Genomic DNA, 23,794 nt, shown 5'->3' on the forward strand with positions numbered 1-23,794 from the left:
TATAACAACAACAACAACTCCTTCCCAACCCTGGGGAGAGAACAGAGGACCCAGCGGGTACTGCCCCTCCTTGCACCAGAGGAAGGCGGTCCATCTTTCTCATGATCCCGTTGAGTTCTAGTTACTACTGTCTCTGTGTGTGTGTGTGTGTGTGTTTTACATTGTTACATATATATATATATATATATATATATATATATATATATATATATATATATATATTATACATATATATATATATATATATATATATATATATATATATATATATATATATATATATATATATATATAAGGGGTACCACCTCTGGTGCAAGTGCAGGGACCCATAGCCTCGGAGAAGAAAATAAAGAGTACTCAGAGAAGACCTTGTGGATCCTCACTGAACACTTTGATATTTTCTTCTCCTACCACCCCTATTCTTTTGTTAAGTGTGTATATTTATCTAACTTTATTTGAAAATGTCATTACACAAAAAAAGTTACAATATTGATTACATGCAGGGTACAAGGCTGCTTGTCACAAGTTGAACAGCTCCTCCAGCTCCTCAGATGGCGGACAGGAACCATGGATGTAGTGAGCATTTCCTCTCTGGATTGCCACACTAAGGCGCTGAAAAAGAAAACTGGCAGCTCTAGAGTCTCTAGTTGTTTCCATTAGCTTAGACCCCCAACTCCTTCAAAAGCTAGCAGCACTTTTACCCCAGGCACCAAGTGTCTCTGAGGCAATGGGGACAAAATTGTAGTGGTGCTCAAGGTCTCTGTATTTACGTGACTTGGCCGCTTCCCGGTGATTGGCAGCTCCTCCTGCTTGTGTAGCACTGAAGTCAACATAGGTATTGGCTAAAGTTGAAACGCAAGTGTAGTCCCACACCAACTGTCTACCATTCTTCCAGGGGTTCACCGTAATTTCGTCTGGGCGACCGACAGGCTCATCAGAGTTGCGGGACATTAGGTAACGGGGCTCTCTCTCTGCTGGACAACCGGCTGTGGTAAGGCTTCTCTTAATAATGTCATTAACCTCACCGTGTCTTGCATGCCATCCTCCCGTCCTTTGGCAAAGAATATTAGAAGAGAATATTAGAATAGAATATTAGAATATTAGAAGAAGAATATTAGCAAAGAATATATATATATATATATATATATATATATATATATATATATATATATATATATATATATATATATATATATATATATATATATATATGCAGAATAACCACATATGAAAAATAGAAAATGCTTAACGCGTTTTCGGCTAATTCGCCTTCATCAGAGCAAAGTAGAATCATTCTACTTTGCTCTGATGAAGGCGAATTAGCCGAAAACGCGTTAAGCATTTTCTATTTTTCATATGTGGTTATTCTGCATACTTGGATCAGTGTTTTTGTGATCATTGTTGTATATATATATATATATATATATATATATATATATATATATATATATATATATATATATATATATATATATATATATATATGACTGTAAACTTCACACCCCAGAAGTGACTCGAACCCAGACAGCCAGGAGCACAATGAAACTGGTGTAGATGGTACCTTAACCACTCGACCAACAGTGACCGTACAAAAAGACGATGGTAGCCGAGGCTATTTCCCCCTACCGTCCCGACGGCACTTGGTGGTAATCTTGGGCACAATTATTTCATTAAATCACCTCACTTTGTGGGGCCACTTGAGCAACACAAATGAAAACAAGCTTGACTGGTCCCCAAGCATATACGCAACTGAAAACTCCCCCCCCCCACACCCCCCCGCGTCTACACAGCACCCCTCCTCCTGTGCCAGGTAAGTCCACTACGGGCTTACCATAGCCCGTGCTACTTGCCCCGCTCCTGTGCCAGGTAAGTCCACTACGGGCTCACCATAGCCCCGCTCCTGTGCCAGGTAAGTCCACTACGGGCTCACCATAGCCCGTGCTACTTGAAACTTGTTCCGAGTAGCTGATTCTATAACAACAACAACAATCCACTCCCCAGAAATGACTTGGGATATTTGCTTAAGATTTTTAGTAGTATATAATTTTGTATGTAATACACATTTTTGTAACATTTGTGATAGATTCATCTCTAAATGTGAATTAAATAGTCACTCTTAGGTAGACGGGAACTTTACCTTTCGTAAACAATATTTCTTATATTTCACAAAAGAAATCTTTATAGTCCATGAATATATATATAAATTAAATTGAATTTCTATCTTACTATTTTTTTATAATTAATGAGGGTCCCCGTGGCGTAGTGGTAAAGCACGCTTCCCGAGCGCTTTGGCCTGGGTTCGTATACTGGCCGAAGAGGATTGACTGGGCACCACCCCAGCCTCTGTTCACCGAGCAGTGAATGGGTTGTTATACGATTTGGCGGGTCGTATTCCGGGGAAAAATTAGGATTAAGGACCTGCCCGAAATGCTATGCGTGTTAGTGGCTGTACAAGACTGTAACAACTCTTCTCCGAGGCCATGGGTCCCTACACTTGCACCAGAGGTGGTACACCTTCTAGGTTGATAAAAATGTATAAATAAATAAATAAATAAATAAATACATAAATACAAGGCAGCCAGGAGCTATTTCCTACGCGAGAAAGATTGTGAGCAGGTGGCAGTGTTGTCTTAACAACCCCCTTGTTCTAAGGCAGCGTCGAGGATGGTTTCAACATCATGAGAACATTCTCATGAATGGTTACTCTCTCTCTGCTGGTAAGGATGGTTGCCGTCCTCGCGCTAAATTACACTGCCCATTAGCTTTATGTTATATGCAAACATTAGCAGTGTACACGTTCACTCCCTCGGGTATATGCATAGATGTCATTCATATAAAATATAGACAGCAACGGCCCCAGGACCGATCCTTGTGGGACCTCCATTTATCACATCCCTCCAGGTCAGTACCTCCTCTTTTGACTGTTCCTCTTTGTTTTTAGTCTGTCAGGTACTCCTTTACACAGTTTAGTATATTAATAATGGAAACAACAGTTGATCAGCGGACTTGCAGAATCTGTGGTGAGAGTGACGGACACCGCCTTGACTACTATCTACGTGAATGTGAACACCTGAGAGACATTAGGAATATGTGTAGAATAATAAACCCTACATTGTTTGAGTTAGGAAAACACTATTTGTCAAATATTGATACTGTTCTTAAAAGATTCCCCCATTTTGCACCCACAAGATAACGTAGGATTTTATGGGTTGACAGATGTTAATCAAGTTTGAGGAGCTGTTCACTTGAGACTGTTAAACAAGTCCCAGCTGTGTCTGGGTACAAGTGATAGGATGAACAACCCAGCGGGTTTTCTTCCTATTGGGGAGTGTTGTACATGCTGCTATGGCGGTGTCCACTCACAGGATGAGTGGCGCTGCCCAATACTGTCACTATGGCGGTGTGTCCACTCACAGGATGAGTGGCGCTGCCCAATACTGTCACTATGGCGGTGTGTCCACTCACAGGATGAGTGGCGCTGCCCATTACTGTCATTATGGCGGTGTGTCCACTCACAGGATGAGTGGCGCTGCCCATTACTGTCATTATGGCGGTGTGTCCACTCACAGGGTGAGTGGCGCTGCCCATTACTGTCATTATGGCGGTGTGTCCACTCACAGGATGAGTGGCGCTGCCCAATACTGTCACTATGGCGGTGTGTCCACTCACAGGATGAGTGGCGCTGCCCAATACTGTCACTATGGCGGTGTGTCTACTCACAGGATGAGTGACTGCCCAATAAACTCGCCCTCGGGGCAAAATTAAAAAAAAAAAGTCACCAGATTTTATTATAGTTTGCCTTTATCGTTTAAATCGGCGTTTCGTGAGGAAGTGTGTCAAAGTGTTAACAGTCTAGAAGGTTACATTCCAGCCAGCATTTTCATGACTGTCACTGACAGGCAGTGACTCACCTTGACACGGACGAGTCACTGACAGTAGTCCGTGACTCACTAGCTGGAAAGAAAGCATCGAGTCCGCATTTCAGAATAGCTCATTAATTTCATTTAACTTCACATTTAATTTTGACAGAAACAGGTGCAATATCTATACAAGCATAAATATATATACTTATTTTCGTTGCTCCCAATGTAATTTAATTAATGCGATGTGGTCAATATGTATGTAATATGTGAGATATGATGAATACAAGTATAGTTTGCGGTGTATAGAGCTGTATGGTGATGAGTTATGAAGAGCAGTGATCACTGCACAGACCGTCGCTTCATCAAGTCTTTTCGGAACTTCCTCTACACAAACTTCACTACCAAATCACCCCGTGACAACTCAAAATTAGTGGAAGAATCTCGAGAAAAATGTATAGGTTTTATATCTTATAACTTGTATATATATATATATATATAAAGTGAAAATGTTAACTAGAAAGTGATATACATATATATATATGTATATATTCGCCCCACACAACGATCGCTGGCAACTGACACTGACGTCACCAGGGTGCGACCACTCGCTATATATTCACTAATCACCTTATTATACAACTTTATTACAATATTTCAGGCTTGATTTACAAATAATTAACCCGCGGAGGGGCCTGTGAGGGAGAGAGAAGGTCCATGAGAAGTGAGAGAGTGAGAGAGAGAGCGAGAGAGCGAGGAGAGAGGTCTAGCAGCAGCAGCAGCAGCAGCAGGCGCGGGCCAGCCCGACAGGCAACACCTCTCCCGCTAAGTCTGAAAATATGCCAGTGCCCCAGTGAGGCTCAGTGCCGTCCTAGTGCCGTGTTGTGCGAGCCATGAGTGACAGGAACTCCCGCAGGATCACTGAACTGGTGAAGCAGTCGGGCAACACCCAGTGCGCAGACTGTGGCTTCGAAAGTAAGGAGGGACGAGATTGCCCTGTTTAAGGGGGAGGAGGAGGAGGAGAGTGCCAGGCAGGCACTGGGAGTGGCCTTCACGCCTTTCTGTTCTGCCATGGCTCCTATAGTGCCCCGCTGTCTAGTGTCACACGGGCACTGGGAGTCTCTCTACTCCTCTTTAGAGTGCCATGGGGGGCCATCTCCCAGTGCCACGGAGGCACTGGGAGTGACTCGCACACTCGTCTCAGACAGGCTCCCAGTTCATCTCTGTCATGGAGGTAGTGGGAGGAACCCTTCCTGCTCTCCCACAGTGCTAGGGCCTCTCCCAGTGTCATGGAGGTAGTGGGAGGGACCCTTCCTGCTCTCCCACAGTGCTAGGGCCTCTCCCAGTGTCATGGGGGTAGTGGGAGGGACCCTTCCTGCTCTCCCACAGTGCTAGGGGCCTCTCCCAGTGTCATGGAGGTAGTGGGAGGGACCCTTCCTGCTCTCCCACAGTGCTAGGGCCTCTCCCAGTGTCATGGAGGTAGTGGGAGGGACCCTTCCTGCTCTCCCACAGTGCTAGGGCCTCTCCCAGTGTCATGGGGGTAGTGGGAGGGACCCTTCCTGCTCTCCCACAGTGCTAGGACCTCTCCCAGTGTCATGGAGGTAGTGGGAGGGACCCTTCCTGCTCTCCCACAGTGCTAGGGCCTCTCCCAGTGTCATGGAGGTAGTGGGAGGGACCCTTCCTGCTCTCCCACAGTGCTAGGGCCTCTCCCAGTGTCATGGGGGTAGTGGGAGGGACCCTTCCTGCTCTCCCACAGTGCTAGGACCTCTCCCAGTGTCATGGAGGTAGTGGGAGGGACCCTTCCTGCTCTCCCACAGTGCTAGGGCCTCTCCCAGTGTCATGGAGGTAGTGGGAGGGACCCTTCCTGCTCTCACACAGTGCTAGGGGCCTCTCCCAGTGTCATGGAGGTAGTGGGAGGGACCCTTTACCTGGAGTAATGATGCTACTGTTACTTGGGTTGTGTAGAGTAATAATGCTACTGTTACTTGGGTTGTGTAGAGTAATAATGCTACTGTTACTTGGGTTGTGTAATGATGCTACTGTTACTTGGGTTGTGTAGAGTAATGATGCTACTGTTACTTGGGTTGTGTAGATTAATGCTACTGTTACTTGGGTTGTGTAGATTAATAATGCTACTGTTACTTGGGTTGTGTAGAGTAATAATGCTACTGTTACTTGGGTTGTGTAGAGTAATGATGCTACTGTTACTTGGGTTGTGGAGAGTAATGATGCTACTGTTACTTGGGTTGTGTAGAGTAATGATGCTACTGTTACTTGGGTTGTGTGGGAGTAATGATGCTACTGTTACTTGGGTTGTGTAGAGTAATGATGCTACTGTTACTTGGGTTGTGTAGAGTAATAATGCTACTGTTACTTGGGTTGTGTAGAGTAATAATGCTACTGTTACTTGGGTTGTGTAGAGTAATAATGCTACTGTTACTTGGGTTGTGTAGAGTAATAATGCTACTGTTACTTGGGTTGTGTAGAGTAATAATATTACTGTTACTTGGGTTGTGTAGAGTAATGATGCTACTGTTACTTGGGTTGTGGAGAGTAATGATGCTACTGTTACTTGGGTTGTGTAGAGTAATGATGCTACTGTTACTTGGGTTGTGTGGGAGTAATGATGCTACTGTTACTTGGGTTGTGTAGAGTAATGATGCTACTGTTACTTGGGTTGTGTAGATTAATGCTACTGTTACTTGGGTTGTGTGGGAGTAATGATGCTACTGTTACTTGGGTTGTGTAGAGTAATGATGCTACTGTTACTTGGGTTTTCATGTATAGGAGTGTTGGGGTATCATTTGAGGTGCATTTTAGGAATAGAACATGAAGTGGACAATTAAGCATTTAGTTTTGCTTGTATGTGGCCTGTTAAACGAAAGCATTCTGACACTTACGAAGTTTTTGCTTAAAGAGTGCCACATTTGGGCCAGTTATCTCACTGATTAATTCTTTACGGAAGCATTTCCTGTTTGGATAACTTACCGTACTACAAAGAGTAAATCGTCTTGTGAAGGATATGTTACTGTATAATAAAAATCAGAAGTTTGATATGTAAATTACAGTACAAGGTCAGGTTTCGTGACTACTTTTAAAACGACTTTGTGGATAGCCAGTAATGTGAGCCATAAGGGAGCTGAGCTTTCACTGAGGGAGCTTGTGAAAATGTTTTTGTGCAGTTGTAACTATTGATGGCTTATATTACAAGCATCTCGCTTTGTTAAGTTACCTGTTGGCTGGCCTGCTTGATCCTGTACCCTTGGGAAGAGATATTAATGGCAATTAGCACATACAGGATTAGTGTAGAACTTCTTGGAATGTGGAATTCTTAAGAATAGGTTATGTGGAATTAACAGGCACATTGAAACTTCTCAGAATTTGGAGCAAATATATTACACTTAATATAATTCCTACACTTTTAAAAGGTTAAGCTAGGCTATAGTTAGCCTGTTGCACAACCAATGCATTGCACATATTATCAAACTAATCACAAATGTGTTTAATACTCAGTGTTCTTTTCGTCTAATTACATACACTCAGAATGAATTTATAATTAGAATCCTTAGTGTTGGACAGAAAGCCAGCGTGTATGTATACATTTTAGGCTTATATTGAGCCCCCCCCCCTCCCAAATGTCGAAGTGCTGACCTTATGATGCAACCCTCAACAAGCTGACTAAATCCTGGGTACCTACTTACTGCTAGGTAAACAGGAGCATTAGGTGATAAGTAAATAAATAGTAGGAAATGCAGACAACCATTTCTGTCCCGGCTGGGATTTGAACCCGGAATACTCGATTGTTAGTCAAGAACGAGCCCATCTGTACTATCTAGACCCTCAATAAATGACACTGAAATGGTTGTTGTACATGCAATCCCTGCAAGGATATTAATCAAAGACAGTGGCATCAGAAATTTCATCATAAAGATAAATGTCGAGACACGCTGGTGCAAATCACCAGGTGTAGACACATATCACCCATTTGTAAATGAACCTTGCCAATACAGACCTCGCCATCAAAGAAGACATAAACATTGCCAGTACAGACCTCACCATAAAAAAGATATGAAAGTTACTAATACAGACTTCACCATAAAAAAGACATGAATGTTACCAGTACAGACCTCACCATCAAAAGGATGTGAAAACCTTGCTAATACAGACCTCACCTTCAAAATCTCTTCTTTGGAGAGAGTTCAACACGAGCATAAAAAATCATCCAAGAAGTAAGTCAACTCTCATACCAGGAATAGTTGAGGGCCACAGGGCTAACAACCACCAAACATGACAGGGCTGATCTCATTGATACCTTTAAAATATTAAACAATTTGGAGGATATTGATCCAGACCACTTCTTTAAAAGGTTAAAGGTAACACTAACAAGGGGGCAACAACTTCAAGGTCAGCAAGCCACAATGAAGGACAGAAAACGGGACATGCTTTTTCACCTATATGGTTATAAACACGTGGAGCCACCAACCTGCTGAAACCTTAAATGCCAAGACATCACTTCAGTTTAAAATCCAGATAGAAAAAATCCTCAGGAACAATAGGGGATTTTTGATAAGCCAATGACTTCCTGTCCCCATTGAGGCCATTAGGAATTCAGTACGGTATAGTGGCCCTTAGGTAAACACGAAGAAAATATTATGGTATACAGTATATAGTACCTCCCTTCATTTTCATTCTACAGTTATAAGGCAACATTCTTCAATGGATGTACATATAGAGATTTGCATTGGGAGTGGGGAGAGGAGAGGAGAGAGAGAGACAGATACTAGGTGTCCTGATGTTTGACTGTTCGTTATTTGGGAACCATCAAATGTTAAGATCTTGTATTAAAAGGCAGGATGTGTAAGGTCTCAATAGTGGTGTTTTCATATTATTTTAGATGTTCCAGTGTTGCAATGATAAGCTGCTGCAATGCTCAGAATCTTCTGGGTTGCCTGAATTTCAATATGCATCATGTATCCTCCAGGATGGCTATGGCTCAAGGCTTCTTCACCAGTCCGAGATTCGTGTGCCACTCACTCGATTTACCTTCTGGATTATCTTGTTTTGCTATTTTCCCATTTTCTTAGGATTTATTGCTCCAATTTATAAGTTCTTTATTAATGTTTCCAGTTGGCTCATTGGCTGGGGCTTTGTTACCAGCTGTCACTATGTTGGACATGGACATTGGCCTCCATGGTTGATGTGCCATGGAAGAGATACAAAATGTTTTAACATCGAAATTCACACATTGATGCGAGTCATCACTGTGTGAATTTCGATGTTACATCATTTTGTATCTCTTCCTTAAGGCTCGACTCTACGGCTGCACTTGCACAGTTCTCCGGTGGTGCAGTACCTCCTCTGTCAGGTGGTGAAAAGGCTTTTCTGATCTTTCAGTTGTGGTGTTGAGGCCCTTGTCATAGTGCCTCAAAAAGTTTCTAAAGATTTTGTCCTCAACGGGAGATTGCATTTGATGGGTCTCAAATGTGCTTAAAGAAGATTGTTTTTGTTTTCCTCTGATTCAGATGGCAATGAAGGTGGATGTGCCTTCATTCTTTGGATTTACAACAGATCTTTTCATCTTTGCATGGATTTGGAAGCTTTGGTTAGCATTGGCCTTCAGTACAGTAATTGTATTGGCAAGCTTCTCTCTGTTATTTGGCTGCTGGAAAGATTGGCATTTGGTTGTAGTGGTTAACCTGTATAGTTACATCATGCTCCTTCACATTTGTTCCTTCTCATGCTTCTTCCTTCATCATGCTCCTTCACATTAGTTTACCTAATTACATAGAAGCTAACTGATGAAATCTGATTTCATTAGATCAATTTACAAAAGATATCCCCATAAGTTACAGCATCCTAAGTATTCTTAACAAAATTCCACAATTTCTCATAATTTTGTATGAAAATTGTATAACTTTGCAAATTGTGGGACCTTTATGTAGGTGTGTGTTCATTACAAGACACTGTAAGGTTTAAATATTTATTATGCACGTTGTCTTGCAGATCCAGAATGGGCGTCGTTCAACATAGGAATATTTTTGTGCACAACGTGCGCCACGTGGCACAGAAGATTAGGCACACACGTATCCAAAGTGAAGTCTCTCAAATTAGACAAGTAAGTATCTTGACACAGGTTCCTCTGACAAGTTAGAATCTTAAGACAGGTTCATCTGAAATTCTCTCATTTGGGAAACTTATTTTGTTTGTGTGCAGCTTTTAGACATTGTAAAAGTTTTCTTTCAATAAATTTTTCCTGAATTACAATACCCAGTACTTTTAAGGTTTAAAATTAAAATGTAATTTATTGTGTTTATTTTAAAGAATGTCCTGCATTAAATTTGTCTGTTGTACAGGTATATTTAATTCTTCCCTTGTTCAGGTCTTGTTGCTTTTAGTGTTACACCTGTTTCCTTGGCAATGAATAAAAACAACTGCTGCTGCTCTGCTCCATTTAACTACACACTCCTTGTTTTAGTGTAGGAATCATTATGCACAATATTTATTCTATTTTCCTCCACCTCTTTCATACCTTTTTGACTGGTCTACTTTCTATATTCTGTTGGGTTCCTTGGCCGAGTTCTTTTTCTCTCGTTTCTTTCCTTCGTCTTTAGGATTCATGTGGTTGCTCAGTGCTGCCTGATTACATTTTCATATGTTTTCATGCTTGTTTGGAACTTCCGTACAGTTCACTTCTCCCACTTTTCTATTCGACTCTTTTATATTAGAATTTTCTCTTATTATTTTTTCTAATGCCAATTATCTAATCATTATACTGTAATTCATTCTGTTGAACAATTTTCACAACACTGAATTTACTGTACAGTACAGTACGATAAATAGCCTGTTTGCTATTTATGCAACCTTATGCATAAATGTTCATTGCTATTTATGCAATGAGATTAGGAGCAATTACAAAATAAATTCTAGATATAAAAATAACTATAGCAAAAAATGCAAGTAAAATAGGAACAAGTACAAATTAACTAAGAATTAATGTAATTAGACAAGTAGAATACAGATGACAAGTACAAATAAGGATTCAATAAAGATTGACTATGTTTAGAATAAAATAAACTTAGCAAAGTTACAAAAATTGACACTAATTTTAAGAAGTTATTATTGATTACAAAAATTGACACCAATAAGAAGTTATTATTGAGGTTATCCTCATTTGATATTGCAAACGTTTTTTTCCTTAGGAGCCTTTTAGTAAATAGCCTTTGTTTACTTGTATCCTCTGACTTTTTTATAGTTGTTAAAGCACTTACTGACAGCTTGCCAGAGTTTAAAGGCAATCTTTTGCACCTTACTTGTGCAGTTTTGTAAACTGAATCCAGCAGCTCTGTCCATGAGGTTGGGATGTGGAGGGAGGTGTGCTTCACTCTCTTCTGTTCCCCCTTTCCCCTTCATTTTGGGCATGTGGCATGGGAACATCTGGTGTGGTAGTTGTGGTAGGGTTTTAGGCTTTTAGGCTGTGGCTTGGGAACACCTGTCCTCCTGGCAGCCTTCCCTCTTTAAAGTATGTTCTGCCACAGTCTTTTTTTAGCTCTCTTGGCTCCCAGTTCTCCTTCTGTGGCATCCTGAGGTTGGTTCAGTGGCACAGATACGTCTTGCCCTTCCTGGTTGCCTGCTTTATTCTTCTTGAGAAGTTTTTCTGGGATTAATTTTTTTCTATGGAAGCGACCAAGTGCAATAATGTAAGAAGACCTTGGGTGTACATGAACAGCTGCTCTATGATTGTGCCACTTGGTTACTCCCGATCCCTCTCTCTTCTCATCTACCCCCAGTGTCTCTTGAAGGAGCCTTGGGACGAAAGTCGGGTCCTTTAATCAGGCACCTGTGTTTACAGTTGCCATGCCCTCTAGTGGCAGTAACAAATTATATTCAAGTACAGTATTGCTTGGAGGAGGTTTTGAGACTACAGTATTGTATATACTGTAAATGTATTTTCTGTTAGTCTTTCTGGGCTGTATTGGGAATTTTTCAATGTTTAACTTTCCCTCAATTATAGTACAGGTTGGTGGGGGGGGCAGTCAAATAATGCTCGATTTGGTGATGTTGATGATACTATCAGAAGAGATCGCTATCATGTCAGGTGTGGAAACTTGTACTGGTCCTAGCTGGCAAACAGTGCCCACGGTGGATGAGGACACCTGTCCTAGCAAGTGACATGTGGCATGTTCAAAATTTTGCTTTCCATATACTGCACACTCACCTGTATGTTGTAATTCTTGATTACTGTGCTAAACGAGAGTATTTAGCAATAGACTGTTTCATGGCATAACTATATTTTAGTAATTCCTGGTTATCATATTTTGACTGTCTTGTGTGTGACATTCTCATCCCATTGTGTGACATTGACTGTCACACAATGGGATGAGAATGTGCCGAGGACTCGCCATTTATACACACTCACCACTGAAGGTCAAGTGCCAGCCCAACCCCATGAAGGTGCCACAGAATAGTGAACATGATAACTTAGATTGTAAAATGAAATGGGTTAACTGTGTAACTGTTTTATTAGTGTTACAAAAGTTGCGTTAATTTAGGGTGAGACTTCAAAATCATCAAACTAATATACTCTAACATAGCACTGATATATTTTTTTGTTTGTTTTTTGTAAACATGTTTGCATTGCTCAACAAGCTTCCCATGTGGAGAAACATGATTAATTAAAGAAAGGTAAGTTCTCAACAAATTAAAAACCCATCTGTGTTGTATTCAGATTTTAGGTACTGTATTTCTGTATTGGCTTGTGTCCCCAAATCAAGGTAACATCTATCATTGTTCTCTGTGTTTTCCCTTATACGTATATAGAAATAATTGTATATAATGATACATAGAAGATACAGCTACAGTATATATCCAAAATAAATGTATTAGAATATACAGTAGTGTATATCATGTTTGGTATCGAGAACGGACACATCCCTTATCTTGTGTTGGTTCCAAGGATCAGTGTTCCCCACGGCCTGGTCTCTCACCATCGTACAGGGGCCTGACAGCTGAGTGGACAGCGCTCGGGATTTGTAGTCCTAAAGTTCCGGGTTCAATCCCAGGTGGAGGCGGAAACAAATGGGCAGAGTTTCTTTTACCCTGATGCCTCTGTTCACCTAGCAGTAAATACGTACCTGGGAGTTAGACAGCTGCTACGAGCTGCTTCCTGGGGGTGTGTAACAAAAAGGAGGCCTGGTCGAGGACCGGGCTGCGGGGACGCTAAGTCCGAAATCATCTCAAGATAACCTCAAGATAGGCCTCCTGGTGGGCAGGTCTGGTCAACCAGGCTGTTAGACATGGCTGCTCACAGCCTGACATGTGACTCACAGCTCAGTTGGCCAGAATAAATATATTTACAGTATACAGTATATATGAAGAATACATCTTCAGAAGGAAGAAGGATTCCTTCTGAAGATGTATTACTATGTATACGAAAGTACTTGAGGAAATTCCTGTTTCAATTCTTCCTCCATGGTCTGACAGTCATATATATACACAGTATATATATACAGTGGTACCTCGGAATACGAGTGTTCCCTGTATACGAGTTTTTCAGGAATACGAGCAGGATTTGCTCGGAAAATTTGCCTCGGAAGGCGAGGGTGTTGATACGCGTACAGGCCGACTAGCACGTGGTGGCACGGAGATCGCACTTCAGTTTACCAGGGCCTCGCGCCCAGTGACGCTCCCAACTGAATTCTTCACAAGGATTTACAGTTTTTTGTCAGATTTTTGGCCATTTGAGCATAAAAGTTATTATATATCTCGCCATGGGTCCCAAGAAAGCCAGTGGTAAGGTTCAACTTAAGAAAATAGTTGTTAGTAGAGGCAGTAGAGGATGTCCCTTCCTCATTAAGAAAATGTGTGAAGTATGGGAAAAACTGCAAAGCTTTGTTGAGAAAACTCACCCAGATAAAGCTGTAGCAGGCCATTGCATAGACCTTTTAAATGACAATGTGATATCTTACTACAGACAAGTGTTAAAATGTAGGGAAAAACAAGTGTCTTTAGACAGATTCTTAGTACGACAAGCAAGCAGTGAGCCACAAGCAGGTCCTAGTGGTATGCAGGCAAAACGTGCCAGTGTGTGCACACCAGTGAAGTCCTCACTGCCTGATGTTATAATGGAAAGAGACTCCCCTTCCAAACAGTAACACCTCTCCTCCTCCTCCCTCCTCCTCACCATCTTCCATACACCAACAGCAGTAATCAGCAAGGGTAAGTAATAACTTGAACATTGTTTTGTAGGTTTATTAGATGAATTAGGTATAAAATTTAGTTTGAAGTGAGGTTTTTGGGTAGTCAGGAATGGATTAATTCATTTCCCATTATTTCTTATGGGGAAATTAGCTTCGGATTACAAGTTTTCGGAATACGAGCTGTCTCCAGGAACGGATTAAACTCTTAAACCGATGTACCCCTGTATATATATATATAACAAATAAACAGTATCTCAATCGTGGAATTATACAACCAATTACTCATTCTGTTTTGAATAAGAAACCAAGCTGTTAGGTACTGTGTTTAATTTGTATTTTACCCCAGCACAGAGTTGTGGGTGATGTTTTATGTATCTGTGTCTAATTGAAAGTGTGTGTGTGTGTGTGTGTGTGTGTGTGTGTGTGTGTGTGTGTGTGTGTGTGTGTGTGTGTGTGTGTGTGTGTGTGTGTAGCACTATTGTAAAGTTGTTAGAAAGCTCCTGCACTGGGTACAGTATGTATATCCTTGTCCTTGACAAGTACTGAGGTACTGTATATCCTCATCCTTGACAGTACTGAGGCAATGTATATCCCAGTCCTTGACAGAACTGAGGCACTGTATATCCTCATCCTTGGTGTCTTGACTGTGAATCCATATTTAAACTCTTGGTTTTCACATTATCCTTTTTCTGAACAATATATTTGTATTACATTTCGACTTTCTCTAAGCTTAAGAGAAACTCTTACATTGTATTTTATCTCTTGATGTGTAACACAAAACCGTGTTTTACTTTTAAACAGTTCTAGTTCATATTAACTGTGCAACATATTTCAACATTGATGTGTACAGTAGACTCTCACATGTATGAATTTTACATGGTACAACCCCATCCTATTTTATTGCCATGTGCTTGAAATATTGACTAGTGCAATTGTGACACTTGGCACGTGTTGGCATGGGTTTTAATTTTTTATTTTTATTTTTGTGCACACTCTGAGAAGTTCTATTTGAATGTTAACCAAGGCAAGATTTGTTCTGATTCCATTGGACAGGATCATGACACTCAGGGCAGAGGGGAGGGGGTCATTCTGCACTGAAGCAACAGAGATATTGCCAGATAATCTTGGTAGATCATGCCAGTGCTAGGGATGTACAGTACTGGGGAAATTATCATTTCAGTCTGGAATAACCTTGAGAAGATTCATTATTATGATAGCTTTACCAGACTCTATTTGGCATCACAGGACCGCCAGATAGCACCCTCATTAATCACTAGTTGGTCTGTCTAATCACTTCCTCCCACCACTACCAGAAGTATGCACCCAAACTACCATGAGGTCTTTTGCATTGAGCCACCTCACATTCTTCTGAATGATCCCCTTTGTGGCTTCTGTGATTCCTTGTAGGGCTTTTAAATGTGCAGGTATACCTTCTTAAGGTCACTCCGAGCGTGATTGAAATTTAATCTTGTGCCTCCTAGCACCAGTGTGACCCAACAGGGATGCTTGAAATGATTCTCCATCACAAAATGTCACCCTGGCATGAGTCTGTCCAATGGGAGTAGAAAGAAGTTTTCATATTCACTTAAAGCCCAATTTCTTCTGTTCTTCATGTTTGATTTAACTGTATAGTATTTAAGTACTGTACTGTACTGTACAGTGATTGATAAAATACTTTTGAGATGCAACACTGTTTTAAACTTAATTGGACAATTTCAGGAAAATTTGATGTTTTAATGTTGATGAACTGGATAACAATCAATGCATGCAGGAAGTGTTGACAGTTTAAATAATAATGTGTAATGTAAACCATGAAAAGTGATTTAAAAATTCTTGTAGAATGACAGGCATAAATGAGTTCTGAAATATGGTGAAATAGATTATCTGAGAGATGTAATAAATAAGTACAAATTGTTAACATGCCATGCAGCTGAATGAAGAAATGAAATTCTGAACTATTGGGGTGTTAGAGAAACCTTATGCCATACTGTAGTTATATTATTGAATATTAGTTCCATAAATACTGGAGATAAGTTCAAGTATAAAGTGCACAGTGGAGTGGAGGCCAGAAAGTGAATGGGTGACCACGTAGCTAACCCTCACCCTTGGCTAGGGAGACATCAATAATCCTAACAAGCTTCCTGCCTCAAAAAGTGGTACAGTATTGGAGTACTGTAGCAGTATATAGACAGTGTACAGTATAAGGTATATAGCTGTTTGTAATGTGATTGTCAGTAATGCAATGTGCTGCTTCAGTTTCACTACTTGGTATAAATGTTGGAAGATTAATATTCAGTATATATGGTTGAAGGGTATTGAAGCCTCTGGGACTATTGACCTACTAGTATGTGACTGTAGGTGCCGCAGTGTAAACACACTGGTTGATGGCCTTGTTTTGACTATGAAGGCACTGTTGCTGTACAACAGGTTGTTTTACATGCTAGTACTCTAATTAACAGTGAGTGTACTTTACTGTACAGCAGTATTACAAACTGTATGATGCACTTGTATTGCATACATCTATGTAGATTCTGTTGTATAAGAGCCTGTATGATATATTTGCATATTTTTGCTATTTCCTGCTTCAATTTGAATTCAGATTTACAATTATTGTATGCAAAATATAAAATATACGTATACTATATCACATTGTACCATAGAGCACATTTTTCAGTTTGCATTTGTAAAGTTTTGTGATGGGAGCGCTCCCCCTGTAGCTTCAGGGAGCCTCCGGGGTTCACCCAGAAATTGGCATTTCATTACATTCAACGCTGTTCGTGTTTTTTAGACAGGTGCAATGTAAGAGGTGAAGCCATATGAGTGCCATTGAGAATAGTTCAAACTATGGTTGGCATTGTATTTAATTTAACAAGGTTTTGTGAATATCCATCATATCAGAACGTGAACTTGTGAGAGCACTCTGCAAATGCCATCATAGAGAGTGAGAAAATAAGTGTGTGTTAATGGTAACTTTGCTAGTAAATAGGTTTAATGCCATGAGGAGGAGTTAGGACTGTAGGAAGGCCATTCAGGATATATCAAACAATTATAGTCTTCAGAGGCTTACAAAAAATTGCGTGCCTAAAAATAAAGAATACTCTCAGACATAATATTCTGTAGAAGTGTTATTCATGCAAATACTTTTTGTACAATCTAGTATGTGGACAAATTTCTGCCTAGGCCTAAAATATCATTTTGTATACATATTTGTACTGTACATTCTGTTGGGTTCTATGTAGGATTTGCACAGTGCAGTACTGTACTAATGCGATGATTTGTACTGAAAATGACTTATAGTTTTTCAAAAACTTGCAACAGATGGGATGATGAGCAAGTGGAGATGATGGACGCAGGTAGGCAACGAACAAGCTAAGCAGAAATATGAAGTCCACGTACCTGCATGCTATAGAATACCTCGAGCAGGAGATCCCCCGTAAGTACTGTCTGAAATTTTTACAGTAAGTACCTGAATTGTGACCCAATACATCACAGTACGTGTTGAGTGCAACATATTCATGAGGATGAGAATGTTGTTTATGTAATTATCCAGTGAGATGATAGTTGGGCATTTTTTTCTATCACCTAATGCCTGTGTCCATTTTTATAGGTACCCAGAAGTTAGTCACCTTGTTGTGGGGTTGCATCCTGGGAAGGGGCGGCAGTTCGCCCTTGGTGGGGAGGGGGGTTGAGGCTTGATATAAGCCAAACATATATACACTCAGGCGACCTGTTCCTGGCAAAATAAATTATTCTGAATTATTCTGCACATTTCCTGGCAGTCAATTAGAGAATACAATAAAAATTTTCAGATGTATACATTATAGAAAATAATTCTTAGGCCTAATTAATTGAACAAATTGCTTCAAGGATATATCCCAAGTGCAATTTTTAGATGAATAGAAATTTAATTAATAACATGTTACAACAGAACTTACATAGGTACTGCTCAACATAAGTAATTATAATAGAAAATGTGGGTAATCCCAGCATGCCACAACAGGCCTATGAGCATAGCTCTCGTCCTGTAATTAGAAAATGTGGGTAATTATATTGTGTAACTTAGGCAATTACATTATGCCATAATAGGCCCTTGATATCTTAAAAAGCCTGTTGGAGACCAGAGGTCAAAACCTGGTCCACTAAATGAGGCACAAGTAGCAAGGAATTCTAGATCACCTGAACTGAGAGAATACACCACTAGAAAGGTAGAGTAGAAACAAAACTGAAAACAAGGTAAATATGAAGAACTCTGATATTAGGCACACAATAGTTAGGTTGTTCCCCCCACTAGTTACACTCACAAGACCAACCAAGATCATCCCTTCAGTCATTGGTGCAGCCTTGTTTGCATGTGCTCTTTATGTCATCTTCATCTGTTGACTCCTGTTTTTTCCAGTTAAGTGTTTGGCCATCCATTGAACTCTTGTCTTGTAGGGGCCTTTGCTTGTGCTTGTTCTGGTTCTAATGTTAGCTTCATGTGCATGTGTTTATATGGCTCTCTTGTTGTGTGGGTCTTGAATAACTGTTTACCTCAAGCTGTATAGACTTAGGGCTCACTTCAGTAGGTGCTCACTGGTGTTGCCCCTGCCTAGCCAGGATTACCTTTCCTGTGGATTTGGGTGTCTGTCCTTCAAGGGTTAGCCTGTGGGGGAATACCTACCCTTGATTAGGGCAAGGGTCTTTGACTTTTTCTGCAGGACTCTGGGAGGGTGGAGGTTCTTATTTTGGGTAATGTGAAGTTGTTTATTTACTCACTCTGCAGTGCCCTGCTTGTACCATTCTTAGCTGCTTTTATTACTTAAGCTGCATGTGTGCTGGAAAGCAGTCCCTTCGTTTTCACCGTCTGCAACTGTAAAGAGCCCTGTCGAATCTCTGGTGCAGTTCAGCTATGGACCAGCCTGCTGAACCTTGGTCTTGTCGAGTGTAAGTTTGTAGGATGTAGCCACAATTCTCAAAACATTACTTTGGTAACTCCTAAAGTATATAATTTGTGTAACTTCTGCCATCAGTATCAGCTTTTTGTTTACATTTTCATAAACATATTGTCTGAATTAACAGTGATAAGTGTAGACATCCACTTACCTAACAGTCATGAGAGATGAGATCCAGTCATATTCTCAACTGACATGACAAAGTTGTTTTTGAGGGCATTCATGAGAAATAGCAGTCCCCCATGGCACAGTGGTAACAAACTCGCCCGGCGTTTCGTGAGCGATTTGGCCTGGGTTCTTATCCTGCCCAGGGAAGGATTGACTGGGCGCCAATCCTTAACTGTAGCCTCTCTTCACCCAGCAGTGAATGGGTACCTGGTTGTTAAACGATTTGGCAGGTCATATTCCAGGGAAAATAAAGATTAAGGACCTGCCCAAAATGCTATGCATGCTAGTGGCTTTTCAGAAACTCTTGTATATATATATATAAATAAATACAAAGCAAAAATACTTATTTTCAATGCCTGATGTCTGTTGTAGTTGAGAGTAGTAGCATATAACACTGTTAATAATTTAGTAATGTAATGTCTTCTTACAGACATAATAACATAGGATAAAAAACCACACTTGTGTATTTGTGAAATTCCTTAAATAAGTTTCACAAATACACAAGTGTGAGTGTTTTATGCACTGTTAACAATGTTTGAGACGTGTCAGTAGTGACATGCATCTCATTTTCTATTTTATTTAAATGTAAAATTTTGTTGGAAACATCTTCTTACTATTATATATTGCATTATCACAATATGCATTTTGATATTGTATGTTTCCTTTTCAGAGTATTACTAGAGCAGTGGATCCGTGCCAAGTATGAGCGGCAAGAGTTTATTAATGTTGACAAGCAAACTTACATCACCAACAACTCCATTGAAGGAACGTTAATGAAAAAGGCTCGTGATGAAAACAAATATTTTCCTCGTAAATTTGTTATTTCTGACAAATCTTTAAAATATTATAGTAAAGAGGTTAGTGTATATTACGTACTTCTCTAATGTAGTTGAATACAAAAGTAACTTAATAGTAGATTAATTTTAACAGACACAAACATTTATTTCTATAAATACTATAGCAGGAGCTATTTGGAATTTATATAGTTTATTTTAAATATTTATGGACCTAATGTAATAATGTAATGTTCTTTTTCTGTGGGGAGCCAAAGGGGCTCCCTGGGGCTATTGGACTGATATACGCTATATTAGTCTGGGGCTTCAGTCAAAGGAGTTCTGCGTACCGGGGACCACTAGCCAGAACATGGTCCCCTCAGAGAGGTGCAGGGAAATGGCCCCAAGGAAAACCCCCCTGTATTTGGGGGTATCCCTATATCTGCCATCGACTGGGGTTAGGCACCCAGAAAGTCAACTCAAAACAAACCCCACTTGATAGAAATTTGCAAAAAACCCAAGATCGAACAGAAAAACGGAACTCACAAAAAGAAAACAAAGGAAACAAGCGAACATCATTCACTGCCGCCTTTCTGCTTGTCTGTGCAGCTCCTCCCCCCTTCCCCAGACCCTCACACCGGCTGCCCACACCTCAGTTTGTTGGCTGAACTGCTCTGGGGCGGTTGTCAACTTCTGGCCTCAGTTTCCTGCTGGAATTTGTTCACCTATGGTGTTTTCCTGCTGTTTGTGGCACGGTGGCCAGGAGTAATGTAGTGTACTGCAACTGCATGTGCTTAGGGCTGCCTTCCATAAGTGTCCTGTAAGTACTACCCTTGGGTTCTAGGGTTGTTTTCCCTAGGATCTTTGGGCCTTCACTTCTGTTGGAGTTCCTGCTGCTCGGCATTTACCCCACCCTTGGGGGCCCAGTTTCGGGCCTATGTTTGGCTCTGGGTAGGAAGTGTTGTTGTTGATGGTTGGGGTGCAAGGTGCTGCACAGCACGCATACCTAGAGGCGGCTGTGTTTCCTGTTCCTCCTGTTGTCGTTGTACTTTTGTGGGTTTTTTCTTTTTATTTCTTGCATGGAGGAGGTCTGCCTGGTTTCACTATTCAGTCTACTTTGGATATTGTTAGTGGCCCTCCTTAAGGCGTTTTGGAGGTATTTTTTCATATCCCTCTGGAGTTTTTTCTTTTCCTGTTGCCAGTCGTCTCTCTGTTTTGTTCTTTGGGGCGTCCTACCCTGTCTGTTCCTCTGGGAACATTTGGGTGTTAGTCTTTTCGCCCAGTCTTGTGTTTTCTGTCTGTGTTTGGGTTCTTGGTCCTGGTTTTGGGCTCGGTGTCCTTGCCCTGTATGTTCTGCTGGCTCCCACGCCTTCGGTCATCGGTTTTTGGTCTTTTATCTGTCCGTTTTAGCCAGGGGTTTTGTCAGGGTTATGTGTCTTACCCTTCCTTTTGTGTGCTTTTCTGGGCACTTGTTGAAGTTTTTCCTTTCCGTGGTGCGCTCTCCACCAGCAAATGTGGCAGTTAGGGCTCCCTCTGGGTTCGTTTCCAGGTTCCTTTGGCTTCTTTGGTTTCGTTCCAGAGGTTTTCTTCCTGTGGAGGTTCGGGAGGTCCTTGGTGGTTTTTCCTCCTGTGCGATCTGGCATTTTCCATTCGTCCCCATATTGGGTGCGTTCTGGGGTTCCTGGGTCTTCCTGGCTTGCAAACTGCTTCTTGGGGCTTGGCACAGGTTTTGTGATCGTGCAGGGGCTCCAGCTTCTGCTTATCGAGGTGGGCCGTTGGTGCCAGCTTTTGTGCCGGTGCCGCCGCCGGGGCCGTCTTCGTTTGGTCGGTGCAGTGCTCACTCTGCTCGCTGGTCGGCTTCTCGGAGTGGGTGCCGGCCCCTTCAGTGGGTCACCCCATTGACGGGGTAATGGGGAAGGCTGGCTCTGTTTGTCCATGCTTGATCTCAGGATTCGTGGGCATTTTGGGTTGTGTTTTCCGGCCTGTGATGGCATTGGGTGGACTCCTCCTCTCGAAGGCTTGGAGCTGGTAGTGCGGGCTTCTTCCCCTGCGTCCTGTCGGGTCATCTGATGTGGGCGTGGGCGACTGGGCGTGGTTGAAACAACCTCATCCCTCAAGTGGGTTTCCCGCTTGTTCCAGTGCCGAAACGGGACTGTGCGAATCTTCAGTTCATTCTGGACTTGTCCCATCTGAACCGCTGGATTCCTTGCCTCTCCTTTCATATGACCTCTCTGTCCCAGATCCGACTAATTTTGGGGCCGGGTTGTTGGATGATGTGTCTGGCCCCTCCGATTGATCCGGGGATTCAGGGACTGGTTAGGTTTCATGGTGTGGGGCAGGTATGCTTTTCATTTTCATTGCCTTCTATTTGGCCGGCTTCTGGCACCTCACATTTTCACGCATCTTAACCAATTCGTGGTGGCCCGTCTGGTGGTTTTTCAGGGTTCAATGCCCTGGCACCTCCCTGATCCTTCACTCGATGTATTCACGGACACCTCGTGTCTCAGGCTGGAGCTTTGTAATCAGTGCTCATCAGGCCTAAAAAGGGGCAGTGGGCTTCGTCCTCCGTTGAGCTCACAGCACAGAGTGAGAGTTTGGGGGGGTTTGGCTTTCGCTGTGGAGGGTTCGGGTCGCTCTGAGCTTTACGATCTGGCTCCATTAGAACTGCGTTCTGGTGGTTCATTGTCTGAACCATGAGTTCTCTTCAGTCCTTAGCTCTTTGGGGCTGGTAGCTTCGGGTGACACATCTGCTGGATTCTCAGGGTTTAGCTCTGTGCGGTTCACATCCGGGGAGTGTCCAACATCCTGGCGGACGGCCTGTCATGGTTTATTCCCCTGTCCACTGTCCGATATATGTGGCGCCTTTCCCCGACTGTGATGCTGTCGCGGTGGACACTTTTTCAGCAGGACTGGTTGAGGTGAGGTTACATGTACATTACCTCTTCTTCCCGATCCAGCTGGTGCTTCAAGTTCTGGCTCAGTTGGAGTCTTCCCGCAGGAGAGTTGTCCTCGTGGTCCTGTGGTGGCCAACCCAGCCTTGGTTTCAGGCTCTGCTTGCTCAGTGTCTGTACCTGGGGCGTTTTCCACTGCTCCGCCTCTTCCAGCAGCTCGAGCCAGTCTGTTACATGGCTGATTCAATCTACTTCTCTACTCTTTGCTTCTGGTCCTTTTGACATGTATCATCTCTTGTTTGGTGATCAGGTGGCTTCATTGAAGGTGTCCCACCTGTGGTCTTTGTCTCAACGACAGTATGGAGAGTCTTGGCATTCTGTTTGACTTTTCGTCTCTTTGTACGTTGTCTTCTATTCCTGTTCGGGTTGTCTTGTCCTTTCTTGGCTCTTTCAGGACTGTCATCTTGTGCCTCATACCATTGCCTCTTATTGTGTGGCACTGGCGGAGCTGCTTCAGTTTGCATTCAGGGTGGATGTCCCTTTTGCCTCATTCCGTCAGCTTTCTCATGCTTTGTTTCGCCTACGGTCTGCTCATGCGCCTCCTGAGCCGACCTGGTCTTTGCACCAGATGCTCTCTTCTTCCTTCTCCTTGGTTTGTGGTGGCCTTTTTTGTTCATGATTGATTTCAGAAGGCTTTGTTTCTGTTGGCATTGGTCTCTGGGGGTTAGGTCAGGGAGCTTCCTGCTCTCCTCCAGTGCAGAGGTCTCTGCTCTTTTGGTCCTGGTGGATGTTTTGTTTGGTTGCAGCCTTATTCTTTTCTGGTGAAGAAAGTGATGACGGGCTTCCAGAGGAATCCTTGTTTTATTGATGCTTGGTTGATCAGGCCAGGGTGCATCATGTGTTGTATCCGGTTACAGTTCGGGGCCATTACGTGTGCGGCCTCTGCTTCTGTGGCCGTGGACGCACTTTGGATTG

At 42.1% G+C, this 23,794-nt stretch overlaps 1 protein-coding gene across 1 annotated transcript in view; it reads left to right on the forward strand.

The window, feature by feature from the left end:
* Positions 1 to 4,518: 4,518 nt before the first annotated feature.
* LOC123766897 (arf-GAP with dual PH domain-containing protein 1) overlaps positions 4,519 to 23,794 on the forward strand; it is a 44,429-nt gene continuing 25,153 nt past the window's right edge. Inside the window, 5 exon segments of the mRNA XM_069307474.1 lie at positions 4,519 to 4,835; positions 9,864 to 9,975; positions 17,375 to 17,411; positions 17,413 to 17,489; positions 19,826 to 20,012. Of these exon segments, the coding sequence (XP_069163575.1) occupies positions 4,754 to 4,835; positions 9,864 to 9,975; positions 17,375 to 17,411; positions 17,413 to 17,489; positions 19,826 to 20,012 (495 nt within the window). The 5' untranslated portion in view covers positions 4,519 to 4,753.

This window comes from Procambarus clarkii, chromosome 60 (genome assembly GCF_040958095.1).
Source record: "Procambarus clarkii isolate CNS0578487 chromosome 60, FALCON_Pclarkii_2.0, whole genome shotgun sequence".
Lineage (NCBI taxonomy): Eukaryota > Metazoa > Arthropoda > Malacostraca > Decapoda > Cambaridae > Procambarus > Procambarus clarkii.